The sequence below is a fragment of the Corvus brachyrhynchos genome, unplaced genomic scaffold (genome assembly GCF_000691975.1).
Source record: "Corvus brachyrhynchos isolate BGI_N302 unplaced genomic scaffold, ASM69197v1 scaffold89, whole genome shotgun sequence".
Taxonomy (NCBI): Eukaryota; Metazoa; Chordata; class Aves; order Passeriformes; family Corvidae; genus Corvus; species Corvus brachyrhynchos.
The window spans coordinates 4,191,992-4,212,856 of NW_008246063.1; the positions used below are offsets into that span (position 1 = coordinate 4,191,992).

A 20,865-nucleotide genomic window follows, 5' to 3' on the forward strand; every position below is an offset into this window, starting at 1 on the left:
CAGCAGGATTAAATTTGGCTTATGAGGAGTCTGTTGTAGTCTTTCTTCCAGTTGGATCTTTTCATTAATAAACTGAATGACAAAAGCTGGAATATTTTTTTACTTCAAATATTAGGCAGGACAGAGTAATAAGACTTGGAGGTTTAAACTGAGGACATGGAATAACCACAGAAAATTTCTGGTTTATCTGTCTGGGAAAACTCTTTCATTGGTGATCAACACTGGGAAACAAGTAGCATGACTGGATTAATTTGCATTTTAAAAAGATAGTGATTTTGAGGCAATTCTGGCTGCAAACTTTCTGTTCTGCACAGAAAAATGAGTCTGGATGCCTAGATTTCAGAGGAGAATTAGCTCTTTCTGTCTGTAGCTCCATATCACACCTGGTTGAGGGTGTTTTCCTTTTGATAAAAATGAAATTTCAAGTTGCAGCAAACAATAGAAAAAGACTGACAGGAGGGTATAGGAGACAAATGTATTAAGGAGGGAGTCATGGCTCATTTTGAAAATGAGATTAAGAATCTGTTGGGCTGTTTCTCAGGGAATCTGTGGCTACTCAATTGCTCAGAGAACAATTTTGGACTGTGATCGAAAAGGAAGAATGCTGCACCAGAGAGAACATGGCATTTATGGCCATTGCACCTTCTCATTTGCTCTTTCTGTGGTTATGATATATTGATTGTAAATAGTGGTAATTCATCAGGTGAAATTACAATCAAAATGGCAGGAACTATTATTGAGCCAGGCTAGAGACATGGGGCCATAAAGAACACATTTCTGCATTCATTTTCCTGCAGTCCTCCCACTGACAGCCACTGTTTAGCCTTTGAGACTCAGGATTCAGCCTTTGGAAAGCAGTTCGTGTTTGGCAGGTGGTGAGAGTCAGCAGTGTGGTAGGAAGCATGATGTTTATTTATGATATGAGTTGTGCTGTAGTTGAAGCAAGTTCTTGTTTTCTTATGTTTTGAACTCTGCAGAATAATGTCGGAAAATATCTTTCCATCTGTATTATTTTCATGCATAGGCAAATAGATTTGCAGGTCTGGAGGGGGGGAAGTAGAGAGACCTCACAGTATGTGCAGAACTTCTTTGGCTGGAGCAGCCAAACAGCACTGAGTGCCCAAACAAATGCGTAGGCTTGGAGGATGCTGAGTTTATGGTCAGCTTGTTGTGTTTATTTGGTACCTCTGCCAGCTGAGGCAGCTTGTTCTCATCTGTGGAGTGAGGGTTTCTGGTACCCAGGTGTTTGTGCCCCATGTGCACCCAATGGCTGAGTGTCAGTGCTGTTGCTGATGCAGAGCAAAGATATATCAGCTTTATGTTGCTGGCTTGATTAAAAAGGGAGCCTGGGGACACAGAAGCATGAAATCATAGACTATGTCAAGTGGGAAGGAACCCACTGGGATCATCTAACTCAACTCTCTGCTCCTTCCAGGACTACCTAAAACTAAACTCTGTAACTAAGAGCACAATCCATATGATTCTTGAGCTCTGACAGGCTTGGTGCCATGGCCATGTCCCTGCACAGTCTGTTGCAGTGCCCAAGAAGTAGCCAGAACCACAGGGAGTGGGGCTGCAAGTGCCTGCAATGCCAGTTGCCATCTCTACTCCTGAAGAAAAGTAGAATAATGTATGAAATGAAAACCTTCCTGAAGAGGAGAACACCTGGAAGTAGAGAATTCATGTGTCTGCTTTGTTTGCCTGCTGCGCTGCAATGGCTGCAGGAGCAGGAAATCTTGTTTTTCACTTTGGCTGTGACAGCTTTGTTTCCTTGATTTTCATGAGTACGAGCCAGTGCTGGAAAGCTGGATCAGAGATGCTGGACTTTACTAACAGCTGCAGTCTGTGTGATTGTTGCCGTGCATGTGCTGTGGGATCCTTTAAAAGCATGAGGCTCACATCCTAAATGTTGATGGAACTAAGTTGTCTCACCTTTGAAAAGACTGAGATGACAAGATTAAAATCATCCTCTTACTACAGTCTTGCTCTCCAGCTGTGCCAGTGCCAAACACCTGTCAGACCACGTGTTGCCAAGTACTGTTTGTAGGGCATTTATGTGAGGTCTGAGGCATTTGTTAGATGGAAAATCCTGTGCTTTTCCAGGAGGACAGGAGAGGCACTGGCCTTGCTTCTCCAGGTCATTACCTTGGTTGTATCACCAAGTTAAAGCCAAAAGGATGCTTGTATTAGAATATATAAAATGTCGAGCACAGCATTAGTGGTAAACCAAAAGATAATTGTAGCTGTGGCTAAATTCATGTTGACATGAGGACTTTTGTGACTTTTAAACCCAGGAAACTCACAGTGATGCTTCAAGCAGCAGCCTGGCATGTTCTGCCAGGCTTAAATAGCTCAGAGTGATGTAGGATGCTTTTTATGTACAGAAACATGCATATGCAGCCAAGTTATTGCACACAGATATAAAAAAAAGAAAATACCACAATGCATCTACAGGTGCCCTTGTAAACCTCTCTCAAGTGCATTTCCTGGAAAGGTGGGATTCAGCTATTGCTACTCCGTATTTGATCTTAAATTTCCATTGCTGACTGTCATCTCTCAGCCCTTGGAGTTCTTAACCCCTTTCACATTAGATGTAGTCTGTCATATTTCTGCTCATAAATCTGTTTCCCTTTACTGTGTGTTCATTCACTTTTGCAAATGCTTCTGTTGTTGAACTGATTATTATACATGGGTAAATATCCAATTCTGTAACATCACCACCATGAAAGGGAATGTTCTAGCTTTATTCTGGCAGTCATTCAAGTGGACATCTGCTAAACTAGATAGTCTGATCCTGCAAGGGTTATAACTCCCATCTTCAAATCTCTATTTGTTCAAGAGGAGTAGGGGCAGGAGAGGAGTGAGGGCAGCAGGAGCCGCTGGAGAGTGCAAGAGCCATGGCTCACCGCAACAGGAGAGCATTTCTGAGGATGATTCAAGCAGAAGTCAGAGAATTCATGTCTGAGAAGGGAGGTTCTGTAGAGCATGAGGGCTGCATTCCTGGGGCACAGCCATCCACATGATGAGCCAGCCTTTCTAATGCCTCAATGCAAAATTTAACTGGGAGACTTTCAAAAACTTATCCCTTTGTCTTGCAAGGTACAGAGCATTATGCAATGGTGCTGAGCCACCCTTCCAGCATCCCAAAGGCCAAGAGAAGTGAGAAGGCTCTGCAGGCAGGAAGGTGCTTGCAAAAGTGATGACTTTGGAGAGAATAAGATGAAAATTTGTCAGACTTTGAGTGGTATGGAGATACTAGTAGGAAATTATTTTTCACTCTTTCTTCTGTTGTAAACCTGAAGGGAAGCAAATCAAGCTACCTGATGGCAAGTTTAAAATTAACAAAATGAAGTTGCTTTTCATCCAGCAGGTCTTGAAACACTTCTCTTCAGTCTGTTCTGGAGGTTAAAATTTTGTGTCTTTAAAACAGTGCATATGAGTTAATTAGAGAGAGACATCTGTAAACCTCTAGTCAGTACAAAGACATTCTTTGCTTCAGGATGTCAGTGGAGCCCTGCAAACTGTGATTGGTAACAGCAGGACAAAATGTTCGAGAAGTCTCCCTAAGGAAAACTAAGGCAGATGGGGCAGGAGCTCACTGCACCTTTGTCTTGACTGCTGGTAGTCGTTCTTAGACTTTTGGTACAACTCTTGAATATTTGTAACACACTCACTGCCCAGAAAGGGACAGAAATTTCCATAGTCTGTTCAGGGCTTAGGCCAAAACTCTCCACACCTTCTGAAGAAGAGTAGGAAAGATGAAAAAGGTGTCATGAAACAAGTGGATCAAGTGATCACTACCATGATTTTTCCACAGGAAACCAATTTGTCAGAGGAAAAAACTCTAACCACAAGCACCCACCTTTTGCAGAGGTGGTGGATGAAGGTTTCATTATGTTTTACACTGGGACTTTCCTCACTAATGAGTTTCCAAGATATCCAAGCTTTCTTTTTGTGCTTATCTGTTTCCCTTCATGCTAATAATCACACAGACAGCAATGAATATGAGAACAACTTTGGTAGATTAAGTCTATATTCTCCTGGAAATTTTTTTTTTCATGGTAATGACTCTGATAAAAATTCAGAAGGATTATTATAGTATTTCTAAGGAGAATAAAATCTCTGAAGTGGCTTGGCTTATTAGAGATGCACTGACTGCAAGACCAAGTGTAGAAAAGAAAAGCAGGCAGATAGTTAAGGCTCTGGGCTACACTGTAGGACATCCAGACTTGGAACTTGGCTCTAATGACCTTGAGCAAAGCAGCTAGTCTTCGTTCCTCGAAAATTAAGCTGAAGAACCTCTTTCTCTCCAGGCTTGTATCTCTTGCCTGCTAGATCCTTCAAACAAAGGCTTTGCTTCCCCTTCCCTTCTCTTCCAAGTTGGAGTTATTGCCATTTCTAGAGCTTCTGGAGAAGCTGTGGAAATCTACTCTGTTAGATACAGTCTCTCCAACACAGAGCCCTGTGCTCTGTCTGCCCTGAGGCAGCTGAATATATGAAAGGCCTGCCCTGAAAGCCCTGTTGCTTTTTACTCCTGTGCTGTGCTGTCAGCAGGACTTACCAAATTAGCACGAGAGCTGTGTCTTTAGATCAGGGCTGGCCAGCATCCAGCAACTTGGGACACAATAAAATGAGTGCAGTTCTACCTGCAAAAATGCTGCAGGCATAGCTGGAGTCTGGTGCTGCAGGGTGGTTCTATGGTAAAGGAGAGCTTTCATGTGTGTATTTTTAAGGGATGCATTTTGGGACCGGAAGATGGTGTGTGTGTTTTGCTGGCAGGTAAGGCTCAGACTGACAGTGATACTTTAGAGCCAAGGGCCAGAGGTGAAAGCTTGAAAACAACTTCAGTACAGAGGAGAGGGAAAAACCAGCTGAACTTCTAATAGCAGGATGTGTTCTGTGAGCTCTTAAATGATGTGGAGCCTGAGCTTACACAAACCAAGATACAGTCCTTATTTCTGCAACTTCCAAATAAAGCTATTTATCACTTCAAGAGATATGTATGTCCTTTTCATTGCTGAAACCATGAGCCCAGTGCAGGGAAGATGCTCCAATGAGGTTACAGACCTTGCTTGGGTTGCTGTGGTGTTCAGATAGTGTTACTAACTCCCTGAACTTGTAAATGCCACCCAGTTTACCCAGGACTGGTGAGCTGAAGGGTTTCCCCTGAGAGACTAAGGCAGAAGCAGGCTGCAGGAGCCTTGGTACATCAGCACCCGTGCCTGCTCCTTCAGTGAGCACATCCAGACAGTAACAAAAGGGGAAAACATCTCCAAGTTTAGAGATAATATTGAGTTGAAATCTGAAGACCAAAAAAAAACCCCAATGCCCTGTCACTGATGTTCCTTGGAGACAGTGGCTATGGAAACATTGCCTTCTCAGGGTTGCGTTCTAATGTTCTTAGTGCTCAGTTCTTATTTTATTGCAGAATAAAAAGTAATGTGAGCATAGCTAAAACTGACCTGGCAATGAAAAGTGAAAGCACAATCTGCAGGCTTTTTTCTATATATGTTTTGGGTTTGGTTTTGGTTGGGTTTTTTTTGTTTGTTTGTTTGGGGGTTTTTTTTTTTTTTTGTTTTTTTTTTTTTTTTTGTTTTGTTTTTTGGGGTTTTTTTTTTTTTTGTGCTGGGAATCATCTCTCTCAGCAACTGTTCTTAGCTACTGACTTCATCTAGTTAAGAGCACTTAACCTCTCAGTCCAGCACTTAAACACCTGTATAATAACACCTCATCTACTTCATAAGGCTGTCATGCAGTTCACTGGAGTTGTTCATATCTGGGATTTCTTCTCAGAATCCTCATATTAAAGATGAGTTCTAGTAATATTACTATCTGCCTTAGTATGTTCTGAATCCTCTTGTGTATGTGGCCAATTCTGCTCTGCATGCTGAGCATTTTTGTGTCCCCTTAACTGTAGTTAAAGCACATTCTGCAGAGCTAAATAACCATGGTTTGATGGAGTTCTTTTTCTTAACCATAATTAGAGGGTTTTAGATAAATTCTGTGGGCTTCTGTGACCCAGAATAACAGCTGCAGACTGCAATAAACAACTCGAAGACAGCTCACATGCTCATTGTGATTGTGACAGCTTAATTCTCAGCAGTGTAAGAGTAATACTAACTTGGTTCCTTTTTTTCCTTACATAAACTTAGAAAACATGTATTTCTTTTCGTCATTGTCCCCTGGCTGGCAGGTACATTGCTAGTATGCAATGACATCTACTGGCAGCCAGAAGTTTGCAAAGTCTTCAGCACTTGCTTCTTTAGAGGATTTCTCTGCCAAGATCCACTGGCAGTGGAGAAAGGAAGCATCTGAGATTTGCCAGCTTCATGTTTCTTCTGAAAATAAATTGGGCGGAGAAAAAAACAATTGTCTTGATTCTGTAACTGATAAATCTTGCTGGAATGCCGGATGCTCCTGAGAGTGATATTGCAGTGGAAAGGTATGGATTATCTGCCTGTTAGGTGGAAAATAAAACAGCTTTCCCAGCAGTCTGGAGAACACCCTCTGAAGAGCAGCTCGTAGAATGAATCTAATGAATCACAGAGAGCTGAAGCATTACACAAAGTAAGTTGCTATCACTGGTCCATCAAAGGTATCCTAAGCATTCCCTGCTGGTTAATCTCCCTAGTTAAGCAGACAGGTTTTCCCCTTTCCACTGATCAAAGCTGTTGCTGGGCTGTTCTTGTTTTTGTGATGGCTGAGAAGGTGCAGGTGCCTTGTTCATGGGCTCTCTGAAGGTGCAGGTGAGGGCAGCTGAGACAGGGCAGCACTGGATTTTATGCTGTTCTTAACTTGCCCAAGTGCAACTCTGGACACCTTTAATTTCCTCTTCTGGATTTCTCACCCTTTTTCTTAAGCACTACCTTGAGGTTTTGTCTCCCAAAGCAAACAAGGCCTTCTGTCTCTGGCAGTGACAGGATGATGGTGTTTTGGGGTCTCAGACCCTGCTGAATAATGAATGTACACATAGTACTAAGCGGCAGATAAGGAAAATGCAAGGGTTTTTTATCATGTCAAATGCTTGCTTTACTGCTGAAGCAGTGTGTGGACCCTTAGTGGTTGTTGTTTCAAGGATATCTGATACATTTGGTATTGGGAGTAGGTTTGGGTCTCTGGAGACTCTGTTTTATTTCTGTCCTTGTCACTTGCTCCAAATGAGATCTTGACCAGAGCTTTTCCCTTTCTTTTACCTGTGTCAAAGTACAATGAAGACGGATCATAACTTTTTCATGACGTCTGAGATGAAAAAGACCTAGGGAGCAGCACCACTTTATAAAGAAATAGCATAAAATCATAGAATAGTTTGGGTTGGAAGGGAATTTAAAGATCATCTATTTGCAGACCCTGTGTCTGACTGGATCAAAGAGATTTATAGCTTTGGCAAAGACTTGACAGAGCAGCCTCAGGTGTGTTTGGCAATGAACAGTAGTGCATCACTGCAACTAATAAACAGGTGGTGATAAGACTTTAGGCAGATGTTCTCTCCAGTTTGGGTGTGACATTTAAAGAGAGGTGTGGAGAGATGTTGCTCTTGCAAAGAGCAATAAGAAGAATGATCGCTGATTTGGCAAATTTACCCAGCAGGGAGAGATTTAAAGGAAGGGACTCCTCAAGGAGGGGAGGAATCATGGACCAGACAATGCAGTTAATCCTGAGGAAAAGCTTTGTACATATTTCAGGGAGGCACCAGAAGATAGACTAAGGGGTGAATGTGGAATATCAGTAGCAGGAGATGGTTCAAAGCAGATCAACACCAGAGTTCAGAGTGCTCTGACACATTACTCCTCTGCCCTAAAATGCTCTTCTTGGAACTACTGAAATTTTTGAGGGGTATGTGGAGATCTGAAGCATCAGAAACTTCCCAGAAGCAGAAGAAATTGAATTTATAGATTATTCTGGCAAGAAAAAATATCAACCAGTGTCTGTAAAATCATCCACAAGACCAGAACAATTTTCTGTATACTTTTTGTAGATGTAAGGACTTCAATTCACCAGTGCCATGATACATGACTGGAATATTTTTCTGTTTCAATGAACACTTCCCTCTGGCACTTGGCAAGCTGTTTGTCTGGTCCTGAGCAGTGTCAGGTGCTGGCAAGGAGCATTGACTTGTGCTTCAGGGCAAAGAAGTTTTTGGAGCAAAGTTATGTTTTTCATATTTCAAGGTTTCTAAGAATCATATCTTTAATTGAAGACCCTCTTGCCCCAACCATGCAAACAAGAAAAAATAGACTTTTGGGATTTGTTAGTCCTGCTTCTACAAATCCAACTCATTGCAGTCCAGTATATTGGTCAGGTTATTCCTCTGTGCAGTGAGAGTATGATAGCAATTGTTTCCAATTATATTTTACCTCCTATTCATTATGTTCAATCATAAATAGCTCTGCAAACTCTTGACTGTTTCTTAATTTGAACGTTTCAGTGATTGACTGAGCAACTCTAGCTGTTGAACAGGAGTATTTCAAACAGAAGAGCTCCCTCCTGTACTCTCCTGTGCTCTCTGCTGCAGAGGTGCTTTCTTTAGTTACATTCTCCACTTGGCTCAGCCTGGGTTGGAGATGAAGGAGCAGTTCAGGAGCTGTCAGAGGTGTCTCACCACCCCAGTCTCTCAGCAATCACCTTCTAAGGGAGTGAAGGAGTATTGTGGTGGGGAGGCAGATAATATGAAGCTGATGGAAAGAATTCCAGGCACCAGTGATAACATTTTAGGATATTTCAGTGTTATTGTGAACTATACACTGACTTAAATTAGTGTAAAGCTGTGCCACATGAGTGAGCTCTGATGCAACTTTTCTCCTGCAGTACCAAGTTTATAGGTGGCCATGTGTCAAATTAACTATGACCCACTGTTGCTTTACCTATTTTTATGAAAATTTGGAGTATCAAGTTTCTTGAGGGGAAGATATCTGTTGGAATCTCTGAAAAATGATGCATCTGCTCTCTCCAGAAGATCAGTGATCATAAAATGGGAGGGTCAGAAGGACCCTTCTGGTCTCATGGTGGGATCCATGATATTCATGATAAGATTCAAGGGTTCAGAGAGTATTTGAAAACATGGTTCCCTGAATTTCTTTTGGGAAGGTACCTTTTGGGGACAATTGACTTCTATTTAGTGGATTAAATAAAACCTTTCATATGTTTGAAATACAAAAAATTCCAATAGTTATTATTTAAACAGTTGTTTGCACTGGGCTGGATTTCCTGATAATCCTGCAGAACCTGTGTCTTCCACTGACCCCTGTGTATCATGTCCACGTTACCATTCTGTTTATTAGACCAGACTATAATACACACACCCAGAAGAGAAGATTTTCTTAACTTCTTTCTTTGTGCAGCAAAATCCAAGTTGAGATGAATATCTTATTTTATGTGGAAGCAGAAGATTAGGCCAACTTTGGTGTCAAATTTGCCAAGATATTAATAGGGTTTTAGCATCATTAAGCTAATAGAATCTTGCACCTGGGCACTGGAGAATGGCAGTCATTTGTGCTGGCTGTCTGGTCAGCAGCTTTTGAAAATGGAGCTAGGTGACATATATCCACTGCGGCTCTGCCTCTCAGTTGATCTGCAGATCACCCCTGGTTTTTAATGAAACCTTTATCTTTGCCTTGCTTATCTAAAAAAAAAAAAAACACCTCAAAATTTGAAGTATATTTCAATAAAATATTTATTTTGTCATTGGTTGGTTCCCTTGAATGAAGAAACCCTGAAAGGAAAGATACTGCATTCTTCCAGACCATGATGTCTCTTGGAAGTGTTCTAAGACATTTGAACCTGAAGACCCCACCCAACTTGTGACATCTCTTCTGGCCTCCCACTTCATGTGACTGATCAAACACTGATAACAGTTCAGAGTGTAACCATGGATCAGCAGCAGGACAGCTACCCATCATCTTCTCATTTATTCTTTATGAATATCAAGCTGTCGCATTAGATGCAGGCCAAAGAGCCAGGAAAAATAATAAATTTATGGTTAAGGCACTGACCTAGGTCACAGAAAATCTGAAGTGAGTTTCTATCTTTGTCCCGGGCCCTGGGACCTTCCATCCGTCCTCTGCTTCATTGTACCTCCAACTCATCACCCTCATGAGGTGACAGCAATATTACAGTTGCTGTAACTCCCTTCTCATTTCACAGGGGTGCTGTGAAGTTAATTAACAAAGGAGAGAGGGGGTGTTAATGGTGAAGTGCCACCACTGCATAGTTCAATTTTACTTCTGTTTCTGTTTCATCTTGCCCAGTTGTTCTGTTTTTCTTCAGATCTTGCTATTTTGTCTCCTACTTTGGCTCTAGACTCCCCAGTTTGTGAAGCTGCCAACATGCTGAGTGTGTGATTCATGGGGTTCTGCTTGGCAGATTTTTTGTATGTCTCCCAGTGACACCTCCACTGACATTTTGTGACAAGGTTAGAAACTTTAATTTCATACCAGGATTAGAAAAGTGGCACCTTTGCATGAGATGTAGACCAGTTTGGAAGATAAAATAAATAAAATGTATGGAATTGACCTTAGAATTATCTGTCTTCTGATGTCTGCTCTGTATGCTGAAGGGAAAGTCCTGTGATTTATTTGAATTTGACAGGCAAATGAGAATCTAACCATGTGTTTTGGACTGACTTTTCCCCATTATTTGGTTTTTTTTTTTTGTTTCGTTTGCTCTATTTTCATTAACATAGGCTGCAACCCATAGTTTCAAATAAAATATGTGATTATAGGCCACAGCTGTTCTCAAGTTAGAAGAAATATTTGTAAACTTGGCAGCTGCTTGAGGAGCTGCAAATGGAGGAAAGAGAAACATTTAAATTTGAGTGGATTGCTTAAAAAAATCACTGAGGAATTTTTCCTTTATGTGCTTCCGATGTCTCGGTAATATTGAATTGTTCTAGCTCTTCATCTTTCCTTATACCTGCAGATTCCTTCCTTCTCTGTTTTAAATCTGTTCAGAAAAAAATTGCTATGAGGCAATTTTGCTATGGCAAAATCTGTGCACTAGTTTTTCCCACTCTGATTAAATATATCATTTAGTAATTAAGGTTATTTTTACTGTAATGTCTTTGTTATCTCCAGTCAGACATACCAGAATCTACATGGGATGTTGTGCTGGTTTTGGCTGGGGTGGAGTTAATTTTCTTCATGGTGGCTGGTATGGGGCTGTGTTTTGAATTTTTGTTGATAATACAAAGATGTTTTTGTTATTGCTGAGCAGGACCTACACAGAACCAAGGCCTTTTCTGCTTTTTGTACTGCCACACTGGCAGGGAAGTTGGGGGTGCGGGGGAGGTTGGGAAGAGACACAGCCAGGGTAGGTGACCCAAACTGACCAAAGGGATATTCCAGACCAGGTGACATCATGCTCAGTATATAAAGTGGGGGAACAGGAAAGAAGGGAGGGGACATTTGCAGTGATGGTGTTAGGTCACCTTTACATGTGATGGAGCCCTGCTCTCCTGGAGATGGCTGAACACCTGCCTGTCCATGGGAAGCAGGGAATTAATTCCTTGCTTTGCTTTTTTTCTGGGCAGTTTTTGCTTTCCCTATTAAACAGTCTTTATCTCCACCCATGAGTTTTCCAGCTTTTACCTTTCTGATTCTCTCCCCCGCTGGTAGGGGAGTGAGTGAGTGGCTGCAGTGGCCTTGGCTGCTGGCTGGGGTTACACCATGGCAAATGTGTATATAATTTGGCCACAGACCATAAATACATGGGCTACCATAAACATGGGGTAGTGGGGCTCACTGTAATCCAGCTGAGGTGAACTTTTGCACAACCTACAACAAATTAAGGTACATGGAGCAATTGCTAACCTGGAGCTGGCATGGTCTGGCAAATCCACAGGATGCTGGTGTATCCAGAAGACATCCTTCCTCAAATAGAAAAATGGAGTAATTCTGCTGATGTACACAGACTAGCAGAGGAACCTCTCTGGGTGTGTTTGTTCTTACCCACATCACCTATTTGTTTTTAATGGCTGAAGCCAAGAGGTGTATTTTTATTCTTCATCACCCCGATATTCTGTCTGTAGCAGCTGAGAGTTGCCTGTGCTTTGAAGTTTCTCATGATGTGGCTTTTCCTTTGATCCACTGGGTCTGGACAACCCATGTACCCATGTGAGGCCCTCTCTGAGAGCCCCCTGGAAGAACAGAAGTAGTGGTTACCCCTTGCTTTGTATCCATTTTGTGGCTCTGAATGCTTCCATTTAAAAGCAAATACAAAGAAATTCAAAATTCTATCCTTTTTAGTGAATTCTGCTTAAACTTTTTGTTTTCAGTTTGGTTTGGAAAACCTTCCTAATTTTCTTGCAGAATTGTTACCAATTCTTTGAGGAATGAAGGATGGACTTTTCAGAGTGACTTTTCTAGTGCTGCATCCTGAGAGGCTGCAGTATTTCATTTTTTTAATAACTTCCTAAAACAAGCTTATTTGTTACTGCAAATGCCGTATTTGTTACTGCATAACAGCTCTCAGGTACCACTACCTGCACATTCCAGTTTTCTCCACAAAACCATTGACCAAAAAAGCAAAAGGTCACCCCATTTAAAGTATAAAACTACTCCAGAAAATACAGGCTAAACCTAAGGGAAGCTGCCTTAGAAGCTATAGTCTGTTCCCCTCTTTATCAGTAGCCTCTTCTTTTGCTGGTGCTCCTCATTTCCCTGGTCCTTGTTACCTTCCTATTCTGGTCCCGATGCTTCTCCAGAAAACGAAAACCTTGGAATTTCAGATATTCTTAAAATAGATGGGTGACAATAGGAGTGCATGGCATAAACAGCTAAGTGTGGTTTACGTGTCACCACCTGATTCCCATTGTGTTGCCTGGGGGAGTGCAGGCAATCTGTGGGAATACAGGATTATTTCAATCCCTCCCAGTGGCAAAACCAGGTCTGGCCTTTGTGCAAAGAATGTGATGGTCTTTTGTTCCCCAGGGCTCAGTGCCAGCTGCCAGAGCCTACATGTTCTCCCAATGTGGTTCATCCCAGAGCATTTGTGGACAGTGTCTGCTTGGCAGCTATTCCACTGCCCTGTGCTCTCTGCTACTTCTTTCTTATATTTACACATTGCTTGCAATTTTAAATGGAGATCTGAAGCACAGTGGTTGTCATTTAACGTTTATTTATACTGTGTCCAGCAGTGACCCAAGCAGGGAACAAATGAGTTGTTGCTGTTATTCAAGTAACTAACCATAGAATAACTGTTGAATAGCAGAAATTGGCATTTGCAGAAATATGTAGCTGTGGGCTGTGTAACCTCTGTATACTCACAGCCCATGGCAGTACATGGCTTCAGTGCTTGCAGCACTTGCCCGGCCTCCCTTGCTCTGCTTCCATCTGACTGCACTTCACAGCCACAGTGCAAGAAAAGTCTTCTGCTTGCTTTGGATCAGATTTGCCAAATCTGGGCTCCTTTGACAGATATTTTGCCAACTGTGAGCTAATGGACTTGTTTATTCCCTTGCTAACTTTGGTGGAAATGTTTGATTAAAGGCCACTGGCTGTGCAGCTCAGAGGGGGAAACTCAACACAAGCAGCAGGTTTTCCAGTGGGTCAGGAAGGAGCAGCAGGCTCATGAGCTGGGAAAGGGAAAATTCTCAGGAAAATCTGCTGCCTTTCTTTGAGCCTAACTGCCAAATATATAACGTCCCCAGCAAGGACTCCTCTGGAACACCATTATTTGGGTCCCTCTGATTTCTTCCTTGGGCAATTTTGTCTTTTTCTAACTGCGACTTTCCCTAGAAAGTCATTTCCAGGATAGATGTGCCAGCAGATCCCCCCCAGTCCACAAGTGCTAGGGAGAGAGGCAAGCACTTTTTCTAAACTAACTTACCTATTTTGAGGGGCTAAGGGGAAGGAACAGATGCCTTTTGGGTATAGCAGTTCCCTAGGTCTCAGCAGCATGCTGAGCACAATACTTGGGATTTTACCTGTTTTAAAAATTTGGTGGACAAGTGAAAAGAAAAGGTGATTGTTCTGCAGTGCAGTTCACAAAGTCGGACCGTTAGGAAAAAAAGAAAAAAAAGAAGAGTTGCTTAATGAAGTAAATTGCTGTGACAACATGACTCCGTTCCAGTTAGCTGCACCCTCAGAAGGGTTTTGGCAGCTGGCTGGGAATTAGGTGAGCTGGTGGTTGCTTTCCCATCCCTGTCTGTCACAGCTTCTTTGGCCCTGTGCAGCGCAGCAGCACCAATGCCTCTCTGCTTTCTGCTCTCTACCACTGCTCACTCCTGTGAAGTCCCTGTGAATGTGAGCTTTCTGGAACAGGCTACATGATCTTCTCTTGTGCTTTTATTAAGGTTCAAACATATGCAGAACCTACCCCTATCCTGACATGCTTTTCTGCTTACTGAGGCATACAAAGCAGCCATCTGGGGAACTGAGATTGTTTAGCCTGGAGAAAAGGAGGCTCAGGGAGCCCTTACTGCTCGCTACAACTCCCTGAAAGGAGGTTGGAGCACGGTAGGAGGGCAGTCTCTTCTCCCAGGTAACAAGTGACAGGACAAGAGGAAATGTCCTCAAGTTGTACTAACGCACTGTGTGGGTTCGTGAAGGGTAGCTGCGTTTCCCTGACACGTCCCTGGCAAAGGAATCATTCCGGGGGTGCAGGATAGCACTCCAGCACGCTTACTCCTCTCACCCGTGCGGCTGTTAGGTGCGGACTTTCACACCACACCCAAGCCGCATTGCTCAGCGTTACCAGAAGCAAAGAGTCAGGAGGGCTCTCCTGCATGGCATTCCACAGAAGATGGTTCATTGCTGCATCCACAGACAGGACCAGAGGCGAAAAAGAACGGGAGGCAGCAGTCCCAGAGCTTTTATACAAGAGCGGAGGGAGCGTCAGGAACCAGTGACCGGCGGGCACGGGGGCGGTACAAAGGCGGGCCTAGCGAGAGGGAGCCGATGGGGAGGATAGTCCACCGGGGAGGGCAACAAGTCAATCGAACAGACCGGGTCTGCGTAGCACCACAAAGCCCGAAGGGAGAGGCTTTTCGTTTCTCCCCCGTGAGGTCGGAGGGTGTTCTTAAACCTCGGAATCAGTCCACCAGCAGGCCTCTGCTATTTTGGGGCTCCTTGGGCCTTCAGCAATCACAATTGCTGGCTCAGTCACCTCCACATTGCACCAGTGGAGGTTTAGATTGGATATTAGGAAACATTTCTTCACTGAAAGGGTATTCAAGCATTGGAACAGACTGCCCAGGGAAGTTAAGGAATCGCTGTCCTTGGAAGTGTTGAAGAAACGTTCAGATGTGGCACTTGGGGGCATGGTTTAGTGGTGGACTTGGCATTAACTTGCTGGGATAATGGTTGGGCTCGATGATCTTGGAGGTCTTTCCAATCCTTAATGGTTCTATTGGAAGTCAGCAGAAGGTGCAGAAGTAGGAGCTCTTTTCACTTTATAGCCTTTCCAGTGGTGGTTCCCCAGGTAACATTAAACCTGTCTCTAGAGTCTAGGTTGCTTTTGTGCAATTTTCTCCTTGGAGAGAAACTGGAAAAGCTGGTGGATACTCTCCTGTCCTGCATGAATATTTCTATGAGCACTATGCTTCAAACTTTTTGATTGCTCCCAGGATTAATTTGTACAGCTTTGCCAAGCAGTTGCTATTTCACAGAGGAAAAAAAAAGGCAAGAGAAGAAGCTAATTAACTGAACCTTATGCAAACTCCCTTTGCTTTGCATAGGAATGACACAAATTGTTCTCCTACCTGTGTGACACACTTTGCCATGGAACAGCAGTTCCTTCAAGTTATATTGACCTCTTAGAGCAAATGATTTCCTCAAAAATCACGTTTGCTATTTGATGGGTTTTCTATCTCATTAGAGAGCCATTTGAATACAGCAGAGCTGATTTTTATCACCAGCTGCATTGCAAATTCTGGAATACTTCATGAAGGTTCAGTTAGCAAGGAATGTGATTATAAATGTAAAAACTTTAATTTGCATATACAGGACAGATGCTTTTCAGATACTATCTTTTATTTACTTTTAAATGCCAAATACACCTATAAATAAATAAGGCTGGATTTGGACTCATCTATTGTTGTCTGGAACCTTGCCCTGGGAATACATCCATCTAAGTCTGCTGGACTAGACCTACAAAAAAAAAGTCACAAATCAGATTGCACGTGGCAGAATTTAGCCTGACTTTATCTACATATTTAGTTAGTCCTTATGTATGTACAGACAACTTGGAAATACATGCATCAATTTCTTAGCCAATTGAATGCTCTTGCAAAAGGATTTTTCTGTGCTAGTGAGTTTTTACAAAAGCAGATGGGGAAAAAGCTCTCAGTCTTTTGTCCTAAAGAGAGCAGATAAAGGGAAAAAAATCCTATATTTTAATTTTTCCAATATTTTCCATGTCAATTTCCCTGCCATTTATTTAAATTAAAAAAACCAAAAACCACACAGTTGGGAACTTGGCATTTTGGCCATGCCAAACTTCAAGTTTTTGTGCTTTGGAATATGGCAACAGGAGTGTTTCTCAGGGAAGTGGTGCTATGCTTCAAATACTTTTTTTGACAAGGGTTGCTCTCTAATCTTTTTCTTGTAAAACTACTGGTTCTGGATGGTAATTACAAAAAGGAGGGGCAGGAATACACTGGAATGGAAAACTGAAAGTGAACCTGTTCAAATATGGGCAAGTTAGAGGTGACTGAGCACAGTATTGTTACAGTGAGGGTGAGAAGCTGGACTCAGTTCTCAAGAGATGACAACTGCACTGTCTAAAATACACAGATATACCACAGAACGATACGGCATTTGATATGAGGTATTTTTTACTTTGGTGTTGTAGGGTGAAGAAGGGTTCCCTGGCTTTCCTGGACTGAAAGGGGACAAAGGAGAAAAAGTAAGTCCAAGTTTTTATTAATTATCCTCTGAAAAGTGGACAAGTTTATAAAGCTATTGTGGAAGTGTAATGAAAACCAACCCTCCTCTAAGTCTTTCATTTTACCTCTGTATTATATTTTGTTTCATTTTGTGTAAGCAAGGTGCTCAGAAAAGGAGATTGTGATGTTGTACTGTTTTTCATCAAAGTGCAGCTTAAAGTTTTCTAAACCTATTGATGATGGTCAGTCACATTTGACAAATGTGTGGAGAGCTCAAAGGCATGAGCTTTGACTAAACTTTGTAAAACTCCAAAATACATAAATGTAATAGAACAGGAACTCAGTGCTAATACACACAGAAACACTAGAGTCTCTTCAATATGAGACATGGAAGGCCAAATATTACTATGCCTTGACTTGCACTGAACATAAATAACTTTTGGACTGTGGTGGCCTTTAGCTGCTTGTTGTGGTTCTGTTGACTAGTATTTATTTTGGGCACATTTGTTGGAAATCCCTTAATCATAATTTGCAGGAGGAATTTTAGGAATTTAAACTTTTTCCACCTCATGAAATATCAAGATGCCCCTCCAAGTAATACACAACAAACTGGTCCTATACAATCTCAGTGGCAATCCCACAGTGGCATCTTGCTGTGCCTGTGTCTGTTTCTCATTTGAGCCTTTTATAAAAACACACCTAAGACGAAACTACTGCAGTGCCTAGAAGTGAAAACACTAAGCCAGTTCCTCACTGTATGGCTTGACTTGCCTGTTGTTTGTCTATTGTCTTTCTGTTCTCCATTTGTTCTTTAAATTGCCAGCTGCAGGCAGCAGACTTTCATTTTCTCCACATTTGCTGCTGTTCCTGTTAGCTGGGGGGCTACCAATCTCAGTATATTTAGTTCCATTCATCGTGGTGCATAGGAAGATTTTAAATGGTAACATTTTAAATTTAAGTGGTGTTTGGCTTTCTGTTCCTTGTTTTCTTCACCTTTGCACATTCACAGCTTTGGGACTTGATATCCAGTGGCCAGGGTCATTCCTGAGGACTGCTTGAGTATTTCAAGACTTCTTTTCTGTTTGCTTTTCGGCTTACTACTTATGCATATTATAGCTTTGCCTAGAGGCTTCTGAGCTTTGGGATGGATGCTGTACAATCAAGGAGGAAAATAAAAAAAATTTGAATGCAACTTTTTGAGACAATGGAATGGTGAAGAGAGAGGCTAAGGGAAGATGATATGATAATATTAAGATGACTCAGTTGTTATGTGTCTAATTAGCTCCAGAGCTTTTATATTAATTTATTCTTAAATGAGTTAAGTGGACGAGAGTGCCTTGTTCCTCGTTAGCAGCTCATCAATCATGCCTAGTGTGTTAATGTTAGCAGCAGCTCCTCCAGAAATTAAATAAATGTTTGTGTTGAAATGTTTCTCCTCATTCCTTATTCTTGTTTTGATGCTCTCCTCATGTCACTGCACTTGCAGCAGGTGTTAATGCTGTGCTGATGATAACTCCCTTGTTGTTACAGGGTTCCCTGGGCTCACCTGGCCCCCCTGGGAGGGATGGAGCAAAAGGAGAAGCTGTAAGCATTTTTGTGCCTCCCATGTAATCCTGCTTTTCAGTGAGAGGCAGGCAGTGGGAATCAATCTGCCTTGAGTGGAACACATCTGGGGGATTTGTGTGGCCGTTTTAGGAGCAGCAGAAACAAATAGCAGGAGATAAATAGCCCTGAAACTCTCCCTCACATGTTTGCAGCCAAGGCAGGTGTCCTATGGATTAACCATCGCTGGAGGCTCCAGGGCAGCTCTGTTATCATTCATTAAGGAGGGAAAGGGAGCAGCTTGTGGTTTGAGACCTGCTGGTAAATAGCTGCAGCTGCAGAGCCTGGCCACTTGTTTTATGGCTGGCAAGGAGTCCTTGGCTAGTGGAGATGGCAGAGTGCAAGGGACCACCTTGTGCTTCCACAACAGACATGGGCTGGAGAAATTGGAGTCTTGGTCACAGAAGCAAGGGCCTGAACTCCTCCTGTGCATTGCTAAAAGCTAGGAGAAGAGGAGGAGGGGCAGGGCTAGCTTAAGGAAGGATGTAGTGTAACAAATACTGCCTGTAAGGGGACTACAGTTAAAACACAAAACCACAAATACGTTTTCCAGTATCTTATAGAAGTATATTTTAGAGCCTTGCATCTTTTCCCCAGCTTGATCACCATCCTTTAGAATTATCTTCAACCTGATGGTGAACCTTCACCATGTCATTCACTGTCTCTTTGTGGCAGTCACTTGGTGGTAGCTGAAGGAGCTTGGGAAAGGATCCTTTGGAAGGGCAGGAAAACACAAAAGGAGTGACACACAGCAGAAAAGCTCTTTTCCTTACATCCTGTTTCTTCTTTGTGCCACACTTGTCCTACTTTGGAAAAACTGTGACAATTTTTCAATATTATTTCCAGAACTGATGCAACTTCATCACATCATGGGATGGACGTGTCATACTTGTACTTGCAGAATTCCTTATAAGATGTGTTCATACACTGCAAGGTGCAAATTCAAAAACAAATGCGTTATGCTGACTCCAAGGAATCCTTTTTTGCATGCTGTAATCAGTGCAAGCTGTTCACAACTTAGGGAACTCACTTCTTGCTACTTGGTTGTGTTTTGAGAGCAGATGAAGAGCTGCTTTGCTTTTAATTTTGTTTCTTTCTGCTTTCATTTTTTGTAAGGCAAAAACAATGTAAGCTTTCAGATCTCTGTATAGCGGTACTCAGGACTGTCAATATTTCTAAATGCATGTACTGACTGGTTTGAGCTATCCTAGCCTTTATATAAAAGATAGGTGTTTGCCAGTGATATTTCTGTTATTTGCAGGGTGAACCAGGACAGCCAGGAGCATTTGGACTGCCTGGGCCAGCAGGTCCAAAGGTAAGTTTTCCATTTCTTCTTTACATGGGCAGGCATATTTTTTTCACTGACTTTTTATGCGTATGTTGCTTGAATTACTCCTTGTTGATGACATTTGATATTCTCACTGGTGAATGGAAAAACTCAAAATGCTCATTTTCATCAAGGGTCTGCTAAAGGTATCAGCAATTAAGCAAAGTATGTAAAAAAAGAAATATCTTTTGTTCAATCAACAGTGTAGCTGGAGAAGGTGAAGAAAACATGTTTTGGGGCACATAAGCCTTTTTTCATGTCTTCAGTATATTTTCCAATTCTCACAAAGATGCAGATGAGATTATTATCCCTACATTATGACTTGGAAAAAAAAATCACGTAGAGACCCTAGCCTGGATGTCTCTGCCTATTTTGGGAGCTTCAGTTTTGCACCAGTGAACAATGGCTGAGTGATACAGAGCTTGAGCCAGTACTTATATCACTGGGTTTGCTTCAAACAAAGTGCTTCTGAATGCAGATCTAGTGAGACTTAGCTGAGCATCAGAAATGTGAATTTTGAAGAAGCAATTCTTTAATCTCCTTTCAAAGTCTCAGCTCTCCTTGCCTTGTTCCCTGGTTATTGAGGGGATAAATACCCCTCAGGTGGTTTCAGTCTTCTTGTAATAACACAAAAAGTAGATGGTGCATTGTGACAAGTGTGTTTTTAGGGGTATCATGTGAAAGGTGCCGCAAGGACAACAGTTTGATTGCCTGAAATAACTTCACTCAGTTCTGCTTCTGTACAAGGCAAGACCTTTGAATATCTCATCTTTCTGGAACAGACATTTCTAGTCACCTAAATCTCGCACTGAGTTCACTGATGCCTTTATCCTCAAATAGGAGTTAAATACCTCAGCACCTTTCTGGGTGCAGCCTTGGCTGTCACTTGGCTCTGTCTGAGAGGACTTGATGAAACAGGTCATATACAGGTCCTCTGGGTTCCTCAGCTATGGAGAGCCCTGTCTCCAAAATGTCCTGATGTCTTCGCATAGAGGGAAATGTTCACCCTTTCCCGAAGTCCCATCAGGAGGGTATCGGAACTTACCGGGTGTCTGTGGATTAGCAGAAATACTTGGCAGCCACCCCAGGGCTCTCTATAGCAACCATACTGGCTTCA

At 42.3% G+C, this 20,865-nt stretch overlaps 1 protein-coding gene across 7 annotated transcripts in view; it reads left to right on the forward strand.

The window, feature by feature from the left end:
- The window catches only part of COL22A1 (collagen type XXII alpha 1 chain), a 226,914-nt gene that overhangs the window by 100,579 nt on the left and 105,470 nt on the right, over window positions 1–20,865 (forward strand). For all 7 annotated transcript variants that reach the window (XR_001866005.1, XR_001866001.1, XR_001866002.1 and 4 more), the window contains exons 13-15: window positions 16,786–16,839; window positions 18,350–18,403; window positions 19,683–19,736. Coding sequence is in view for 3 of the 7 variants with exons in the window: in XM_017746704.1 (XP_017602193.1) it covers window positions 16,786–16,839; window positions 18,350–18,403; window positions 19,683–19,736 (162 nt within the window). In the remaining 4 variants the exon portion in view is untranslated. The remainder of the gene's footprint in view (window positions 1–16,785; window positions 16,840–18,349; window positions 18,404–19,682; window positions 19,737–20,865) is intronic.